This window comes from Cynoglossus semilaevis, chromosome 3 (assembly GCF_000523025.1).
Source record: "Cynoglossus semilaevis isolate Cse_v1.0 chromosome 3, Cse_v1.0, whole genome shotgun sequence".
Lineage (NCBI taxonomy): Eukaryota > Metazoa > Chordata > Actinopteri > Pleuronectiformes > Cynoglossidae > Cynoglossus > Cynoglossus semilaevis.
In genome coordinates, this window is record NC_024309.1 from 5,857,588 (window position 1) to 5,867,454 (window position 9,867).

Here is a 9,867-nt window from a genome sequence, read left to right on the forward strand (position 1 = left end):
GAAGATCCAGACTCTATCAAACATTCTTTCTCTTTCTTTTTCTCTACACCACTCAGTGCAGTGGGAAAAATGTGAGGCGAAAACAAACTATTGGGCCCGGAAGGCCTTTGGATCCTGTTTAGTCTCCAGGGGGAAGTGACCCTGTGCTACATATCTGGCTCTTACACATGGGTGAGAAGTTCAAACACTTGGGTGGACAAATGGATGGCACACTGTTATTACAGCCTCTCCTCTCTTTGCTTCATTTTTTTTCTGCATAACAGTTAGCTTTCAAACATTGAAAACAGAGATATCCACAGATATAAATAATCTTTTGGATTAAAAAAAACGTGATAGTTTAATTTCAGAGAACAATAATTTATGACTTTGTTCATTCTTTAAATTCAATAAACTAATTGAATACAAACATGGAGCTCTGTGTGTGTGAAGCAGATGTAAAGTCTGGCCGGATGTACTGTACTGTACACCCCCTCCCACTGAATATCTTATCTCTGGATTAACTCTGAATATCTCGTACTTTGAAATTAGGTTCAATGGTAAATGTTTGCAACTCAAATGTTCTGGAAAAATGCAGATGAAACCTCTGAGAAACACGTACAGAAAACATTATAGTTAAACATATTATAAATGTAAAAATCTGCTTATATAGGTGGACACTGCATGTGAACCAGCAACGATACTTTAACAGATAATAATGTTGGACATTATTTCCATTGGAGTAACTCGTTAAAAATAGACTTGTACAGTAGTTCAACATAAAACACAGTGGACGGTGATCTCGGTACTTTTAGAACTCTAGTGCCTCTCCGTGGCTAGTTTTGGTTATTGCATTTAAGACGATTTCTTTCCTCTTTTTTTCCTGATTATCCAACACAGTATACAGCTTCTAAATTGTCCATGGAATTTGTGTTGCCTTTTTTAACAGACATAAACATGATAACATTGAAACAGACTGCAATCATTTTCAAATTTACGTTGAGATAAGTTTAGGAAATTACCTCAGGAAGCCTTAGGATGTTCAGATGTCTTCAGTAAAACATAAAACATGCATAGAAATTGGTAAAAAAAAAGTTCTTTCTGTTAGATTGAATCATAGATACATGTAATAGGAAAAATTTTAAATAATGACTTGTTTAAATCAACAGTTTTCCTTTTGGCTTTAAACATTTTCGTTCCATGGAATATTTATTGTCCTCAATCTGGTTTAGCCCCCTTGTGGCAACAACGAAAGACTACACATGTCTTTTAGTTGTCCTTTTTAAAAATATCTAACAGCTGTAGGCTTTTAAACAGGTTAAATTTTAATATGGCAATAAATAACAGCAATATTAGAGAGTAAATTACATTGTTTACAACTGTTTTCAGGTGATTTAAATAGCCATTATCTGATGGAGCGTTTGCATTGCCTAGAAAGTGAATATTATGAGTACCAGAATGAAACAGTCATAAAATTTTATATTAATGAGAAACACTAAGAAACCTATGTTGTCCTTCTGTGTTAAAATGTGAGTCCAACTGACTTACAATGAGACATTGTTTAACGGTTACAATATGTTGGCAAATACTACCATGCTTCATTAGAAGAAAAAAAGCAGAGAACAAGGATTTACTCTGCAGCCCAAAATAGGTGCGGTAGAAATGCAGATGTAACTATCATTAATTGGGTTGGACGAGGGATTGTAGCCAATCACAACCAACCACCAGCCCTGTAATTACTACTAAAGCCTTAGTAAATAAATTATCATCCATAAGTAAACCATTAGCAACCATTTTCCATTAGTGTTGATAAAAGGTGATTTATTAAAAATTATCACCACTAAGTGAAAACAGTTCGGAGCTTCTTATGCGCTGAGCAGTTCATTTAAAACAACGCTACATTAACGCGTGTTATTTATGTTTATAGCAGCTTTGTATGATTTAAACAAAACAAATACATGATTAACGACTCTGTCGTGGTTGACTGATCAATCTATTAAAGCAAAGCATTGTAATGCGGAGTTATTGATTGGAGCGTTTTAAAGAGAAATAAAAGGGATAAGGCGAGGGTGAAGGATGCGCAGATGAATTATACTGTGCGTTTAATTGACTTGTTTATGACACTAGGCATCGTCTCTATTCATCCGAGATGAGAGAACGTTTCAAGACGAATGACATTAATAATAACGCTGATAATCTGTCTCACACTTGGGGCTCCAGTTTTAATAAACCACTGTATAAATAAATCAGTTTTACTGGGGGTTTGTGGTCCTTCCAAAAACATGTTTCCATGTTTACGACGGGGACTTGTGTGTGAGATAAAAATGAAAATGAAAAGTCCAACTTCACCCTAATGACAGGCCAGCCTTGAAGCAGCCGAGTGCACAGCCCACACCAGCTTATCATTTGTGGTCAGTACCGCCCTCCACCCTGTGACGCAATAAAATATAAGTTTCATTTTACTCACAATTGACTTACTCAGTGGGTCCGTTAAGTTGAATGCAACGCAGATATACTCGCAGGAATAGAAGAAAGACACAGGATGAGCTCTTTTTCTATCCACCTGCTGCCACCTAGAGGAAGAGAACTGAATTGTTTTGCTAGTCACACAAAGGAAACTGCAGTTTATAAGTAATAATATTCAGTACAATTAAGTAAAATTGGCTAATATTCCACAGCATACCTGATGATCCAAACATTCAGGAATGAAAAGTTTGAAGTGATTTCTTGTCCTGCAATCATATAAATAAATCGCTTTTTTAAATAAAATAACGTTATTTTAAATATTATTATTATTTGTTTAAAGATCTCTGGTGCTGCCGTTTAATCCCCGTGACGATGATCCCAGTGCAAACAAAAGACAATTGTGAAGTTGGAATTTTTGACAACAAATCACAACAAATGTTTTCTTACCTTTTTAAGGCCTTGCTGTTTATTCATTTTCCCCTACAACAGCAAATTACAGAAGCAGTATTGAAAATAAAAGTCTTTTTTTTCTGTTGTCTGGTAAAAAAAAAAAAGAAAAAATCTGCACAAAATTCGAATGACAGTACAAAATGAAGCGTTAATATGCCACATAAATGGGGTTTGGGGGGCAGGTACATAACTGTCAGAAAATCTATTATGCCTTTTTCAATAATGAAAACATCTCAATATCTTTACATTTCAGAATTATGTCACATAATCTGAAACTATATATTTATATATTTATAAAGATGAAAAAAATGAACAGTTTTTAAACATTTCTTTCGTTTTTGTTTTTTTTCTTTTCTGAAAATGAATGCTATAAACACATAAACCTCTTGAATATATTTATCAGTGCAACATTGTTTCTGTGTAGCCCTCCCTACAGTATCCTTGTTCTCTAGTTCAGCATCACGTCACTGGAGCTACAGTCTTGTAGAGCAGAGATCGGGGACTAACGGTGACTCTGAAATGAACGTGTCCAACACAGAAGCACATATACACACACGCACGATGCACACAGTGAGCGACGTCACCCTCCTCCCGTGGTCAGTTTTGATTGTTTGATTGTGGCACGGCATGAAACGCCAAGTTCCAGTTCTCATGGGCCTCTCGTGTCCTGATGCCAACAGTCCACACCAAAGTCCTGCCCCATTGTAAGGTTCACTGTACACCCCTTAAAAAATGTTGTTTTTTTTACGGAGGCTGTAAAAGTCACTCCCGTTGATCAGTTGTGTTTGTACCTCACAGCGAACAAGACAACAATCCTTTGGTAAAAGCCCCAATGGGAGGAAATCAGGTCACCTGCCATTCCATTATCAGCTGAATCAAACGTGAACCATCCTCAAAGACATCAGCTGTGACATCACAATGTTATGGCTGCTACTAGTGAAACGCAAAAACATCATGGAAAGAGAGAGCGAGAAAAAAAAAAAAAAAAACCCAAACAATTTTTGCAGCCCCACTGTGAATTTTTAGAAGCTACAGTAGATTATGAAGTGAACAATACAAAGTGGGTTCAATGTGAGACACGAGCGTCTGCCTCAAAGTAATGAATAGCACCATTCTTCAGTTTTATGTAGCGGCCGCCACTTTAAAGGGGCTACTATCGCAAGAGAATCAGAAACAAAGTGCATTCAAGCTGCATTGTCCAGAGAGCACTCCTTCAGAGAACAATCCACAGTGATGTCTGAGGAGATGAGTTAGTCTACGTCTTAGCTAAAGCAAAAAAACCCAACAATGATTGTAGGAGGTCTTTGTTTTGGTACGCTGGTGAACAGCTCCGAATTAGCCAGCTCCTGTGCCGTCAACATGTAATATATCATATTAAAATGTGAGATTTCAAATTTTGTGGTATTTTTTTTTCTTTTGTCGAGCAGCCTTCGATGACACATGGCTTGAATGCACGTTGAAGCTGCCGTAACATCAGCGTCACACAAACGTCTGCCCGAGTGAGCAATTGAAATGAAAATAATAGCAATAATAATAACAGTAACAATAATAGTCAACTAAAACACAACACTGCACCTTCCACAGAAACAGTCAGAAGATTGTATTTACACACACGCAGACGAAACACCTGAAAAAAAAGGGATACCGCAGCTTTTTTTTTTTTTTACCTTTTTACTTTGATTAAAAAGGGCAATAAAATATATTAAAAACTTATTTACAGTGTGTGTTTTTTGGACAAAAAAAAAATAATACGACAACGATAAACGAAATAAAGCGCTGTGATAGATTGTTATCCTGTTTAGTAGAACACAACGTGCCCCTGTTTCCTAGAGTCATAACTTAAACCACATACAGTAACGAAAGGTCAACAGAGGAGACCAACAGAAATGTACTAAAGGCACTGGTAGATCCGTACATTGCCATGAATAGAACCCTCACTTTAGAGTGATCAGAGTCAAAGATGAAAAAGTAACAACACGTCAGGGTCCTATGGACCCACCCTGTTCTGCCACACCACAGGGCAAATCTACAGTTTTGCCAACAATGGTTCATCTAACGATTCTGACTTTTACGTCTCTCTCAAAAAGTTGAAAATATACAACAGACTTCACAAACTGATGATGAAACTTTTTTTTTCTTTTTTTCCCACAAAATGATAAATACTTTAAACATTATTAATTGGTCTCAACACCAGCATCCGATTGTAAAAATGAATGAAAAACAAAATAGAAAAATTAAAATATCATCTTAATCATCTGTACATCATTTTTTCCTGTCATTTATTTGTACACAGTGTCCCCTACTAGTAGGTTCTTTTTTTTACTGCAGCTCCTGAGAAAAGCACGGATCAGTCCAAACATCCCCATTGGATCCTGAACATGTCCCTCGTCCAGCAGGATGAGGGTGTTGGCAGTCCTTCAAGCTTACCTACTCACATATACACACACATGAGAGGTGACGCTCGCAGCCAGTCTTGTGCACGCTCTGTGAGCTCTGCACGTCACACAGTCACACCGAAGCCTAAAGTCCCATCTCAAGCCTCCGAGTACGAGTTCTGTACGTTCAGTTTGTCCTTCTTTATCTTGACGCCGTCCACTAGTTCAAAGTTATAGTTCTCCAGGGCTGATAAGTTCCTGTCCGACATGCTGCCGTGTGAGCAGGCACAGTACAACACTACGCCGCAGATGGCGCCCAGGAAAACGCCCAGTGCCGACATGGCAATGATGGTGATGAGGATGGGGTCGAGCGTCTTCAGCATGTTGCCTGCCCCGCTGATTTGATTGGTCTCCACAAACACTGGATATTCCGTGATGTCTTCAACTGCAGGGGACGAACAAACGGCGATAGTAATGTAAAAAGGCCGAATTAGTCTGAACGACCTGCTGCTACGGAGACGTGCAAACAAATGTATCCTACGTGAACAACCATGCCACTAAAAACCGTGGAACACTGCGAAAACACGATTTGTAATTGTAGCCATTTTTTACATTTATTTTGAAATACGTGCTCTTATTTTGAAATGAGTAACGCCCCAACCATATGATCAACATGTCCTAACATTTTGTCAATAAATCACTTAATATGCTGCACAGCAGTCCCAGCAGAAATAACTGAAACAACACAGGACATGCCATGTTCCTTAACAAATACTTCAGTATTCATATACTATAAGTGAGGTATATTCAAATACTTAAAGTATAAAATAACATGAAAATTAAAATAATGTCTCTACGTTTGATATTTATTAACATTGCTCCTTTTGAGAAAAAATAAAGTCCCAGACAAATGTAATAGGTAATGTTAATCCCCATAATCAGATGTGTAACAATTTTATTTTTAGGTGACTTACGGATTTTATTAATCCTGTCCTCCGGTAACATGGGCTCCGTGGGTACATCAGGATCTGTTCCAAAGACATGACAAATCAATGCAGTTACACACAGTAACACAGTTTCCGACAAGCCTGCAGTGGAAGGTGGAGAATCCAATTTCACAGCAGGATCTGAACACGGGAATTCTTCCTGCAAAACAAGCAAAAAAAAATCCTCACCTTTACAGTCTGTTACGCCGAGCCCGTCCAGAACCTTAATGTCATCCACAGCGATGTCTCCCCAACTCTTTGTTTCCACAAGACCTTCAATCACCACCTTAAAAAACAGCAGAAAATTACTTTTCATCCTTTTTGAGTTTTTATTTTCTTTCATCCACACAATAGAAAACTGAGCAGCTTGTGACAGCAGAACAGGTGGAACTCTCCACTAAAACTGTACTATACCTGGTAGGGTTTGTTAGTCCGTGGTACGACGACCCGTCCTTCTCTCCAGCGATTGCCCTGATGTCCACTCACTGTCCACAGCAGGATGTCTGCCGGTCCGTCAACTGTCTGTTTGCGCTGCTTTATATGCAGCGTCCCGATGTGTGAACCAAACATGTGGTACCAAAAGGACACGCACAGATCCGAGTCCGGGGAGCTGACCACGGGGCTGATGAGCCGGGCCACCTCCGACTCTTGAGAACCAGTGGCCAAAGTGTAGATGAAGTTCCCCGATCCACCTGTTGCACAAAATACATGTGCGAATTAGTGAGAAAAAACCAAGGACTCTAAGGATAGTAGTAGAAGTTAGGTGGACCAACAATCACCTGTGTGATCCATGTTGGGTCCAGTGTTGAGTGTTGGGGTGCCGCTGGACTGGATCTGCCACCGGGAGCCAGTGTCTTCTGATGTCCAGCTGCAGAAGGATGGGTCACTGGCCCAGCCAAAGTCACAGGCAAACCACAGGAAAGCTACGAAGAGAAGCAGAGAAAGAAAGTTTATGTTATGAGAAATGTTATTATCTCTTTTTCTACATCTAAAAAAAAACTTGACTGCAGAGCCAGTTCTTTACTATGACCAGTAGAGGGCAGCACAGACTGTGGAATAACTCCTGCAGCGTATTAACAGGAAACAGCATTAAAGATAAGAAAAAAACATTAAGAACTAGACTATTGAGATGAAGAAAAGCACCAACAACAGTCAAAAAAGGAAAAAAAAAAAAATCACGGCAACCCACAGGAATTGGGGATTTTAATAAGAGAAGGGACTAGTCTAGTTTTAAATGCCGATGGTAACAGTTACAGGGCCCCATTCCAACACTGCAATCCCCAAAAGACAGACGCTGCACTGACGACTCCTCTGCAGAGGAAAGGGAAAATGTGGAAGCTTTGAAGCCTTCGGAGTAGACTTCCAGAGAACACAAGAGAGAAAGATGTTTGTAATGTAAGCCACGGCCTTAAACCTCAGCATGAGACGCCTCCAGAGGCACAGTGATGATAAGCCAATATTCTCTTTAATAATGGAAACTAGTCACTACAGATGGCGGGTCTATTTACCCGTTTAACACAAAGGGGAAAAAAAAAACCCCCGCATGGAGCTGGATTTCAGACACCAAGCTGCTCTGTTCACTCTGAGAGTCTTTTCCAATTAAAACGGTGGTGACCTCTTTCTCTCCTCTGTTCCTGGGAGGCTTTGACTGAGGCGACCCACCGGCCCTAGATAATATGAGCAGAACCCATGAGTCACATGGGATCTACCTGTGAGATCGGGGTTTTTGGAATGCACCTTTACCAAGATTTACAAATACATCAAACCAGACGGTGTGACCTTTAACTTAGACTTCATTGTTGTGACTTTTCTGAGCTGTGATGCCATTTTTTTTAACTGAACTTTTTTCTTTCCCACAACTTTTTGCAGAACTCCACTCACGCACACACACACCTGCAACCCAGCTCTCATCTATTATCACAGCTTTTGCTCCATCAGACTGCAGACAGACCACTGAACTGGCTGACGGAGTNGGGGGGGGGGGGGGGGGGGCTACGGACCATTAGCCAAGACCAGACTAGGGCTCAGCCTTTCAACTGGCTGCTGCCTCCACAACCTGCCTCCAAACTGCAGTGTGTGTGTGTGTGTGTGTATATGTATGTGTGAGTGAGAAAGTGCACAGGGGCTTTAAGCACACTTAATTTCCTGTGGTCATTTGCATTGTGCCTTCCTGAGTGCGTGTGTGTGTGTGTGTGTGTGTGTGAGAGAGTCGGACCAGTGATTAGTGATTATGCTGAGAAGGCAGCAGCGGAGCCCCAGTGCTAATCATCAGCTTGCCCTGCATCACACACTCTCACCCTGTCAGCAGGAGCTTCTCAGGGCCATATCATCAGCTTTAATAACCGACACACATCAGAGAGGAGAGCTGGCACTCATTAACGGAGGAATGCTTCTTGATAATTGCACGAGAATCAATTCCAAATGTAGGATTTCTTTTCCTCCTCTCATAACGACGACTTATTGAATCCATATTTCAAGGTTGTGGAAATGATTTTTGCAAGTTAAGGTTCAGGACCCAGATGTGGAAGCTTTGATGTAAACAAGTGGAAACAGATACATCTGGTGTCCCCTATGTGATTTCTCTCAGTTCAGTATCATAAAGACACTGCAGTAGCAAGATGTGGAAAAAAGTAGTGTATTAAATAAAGAATAATGCATTTTCTTCGTCCGGTAAGTGAAGTTGTCATGTTTCTCCCCTTTCAGAGAGACTAAAACCACTGGCTGCTGCACATAAGGTCAAAAGGTCACCTTCCATTGATGTTATGTTTAAATGGTTGTTTCTCACCTGGTATGGTGTCCACCTCAATAGTAGTGGTTGCTGGTATTGTGGGTCCACCTTTTGCAAAAACAAAAACAACCTGGTTAAAATTGCCTATTATATATGAATACACATATATATATATATTTGTATATATATATGTATTTATATATGTTTATCCATATACCTATATATGTGTAGATGTAAATGTATATACATACATATATATTTACACACACATATACTGTATAAGGTATATATATATATATTAACATATGTTTCAAAAGTCAATGCTGAATAGCTGTACTATAAAAATACACACCATTTTCCCATTACTACCACAAATACTGAACTAATATTTGTAGAAGACACAGTTGAGACAGTGCCACAATCGTCACTGGAGACTGCTGGTTTTATGGGGAGTGCATACAGCAGTGCAGGCTCAGAGACTTAGTGGGTTAGTGGGAAAATAGGTCAAAATGAGTAAATAGGAAAAAAAAAGGGAGAGTGCAGCGGGGAATGGTGGGTTAGGAAAAAAAATGGAGCAAAGCTGACTGCGCCGTTGCTGCTGCAGTAGCTGGAAACAGGCGACAGTAGCCGAACGTGTTCAGTGATTTCTGATGCAAATGTGATTCAGCTCTGCTGTGAGTTGGCAGACGCAGGCTTCAGAGTGGGCAGCCCACAGGAGGAGGTGGGAAGTGCAGGTGCAGCTAATTACTGTGTACATGCCAGTTGTGCATCAGAGCGCATGCACAAGCACTTGTGAATGTGCACGCTGGATGACAGATTAGCGGCGCTCAAGCTACCAAATTGAACTGTGTTAGTTAGTGGTGAAAGCCGGCAAAGTGGCGTTCAG

The 9,867-nt window shown here is 40.0% G+C and overlaps 1 protein-coding gene across 4 annotated transcripts in view; it reads right to left on the reverse strand.

The window, feature by feature from the left end:
• Positions 1-2,880: 2,880 nt before the first annotated feature.
• Positions 2,881-9,867, reverse strand: part of nrp1a (neuropilin 1a) — a 55,346-nt gene continuing 48,359 nt past the window's right edge. For 3 of the 4 annotated variants that reach the window (XM_025054341.1, XM_025054342.1, XM_025054340.1), the window contains exons 13-18: positions 9,039-9,089; positions 7,033-7,176; positions 6,668-6,945; positions 6,443-6,539; positions 6,242-6,295; positions 5,426-5,712 (exon numbers count right to left, since the gene is read on the reverse strand). In XM_025054341.1, the coding sequence (XP_024910109.1) occupies positions 5,426-5,712; positions 6,242-6,295; positions 6,443-6,539; positions 6,668-6,945; positions 7,033-7,176; positions 9,039-9,089 (911 nt within the window). Of the gene's footprint in view, positions 5,713-6,241; positions 6,296-6,442; positions 6,540-6,667; positions 6,946-7,032; positions 7,177-9,038; positions 9,090-9,867 lie in introns of all 4 variants that reach the window. The other variant, XM_008307645.3, reaches the window with a different exon arrangement.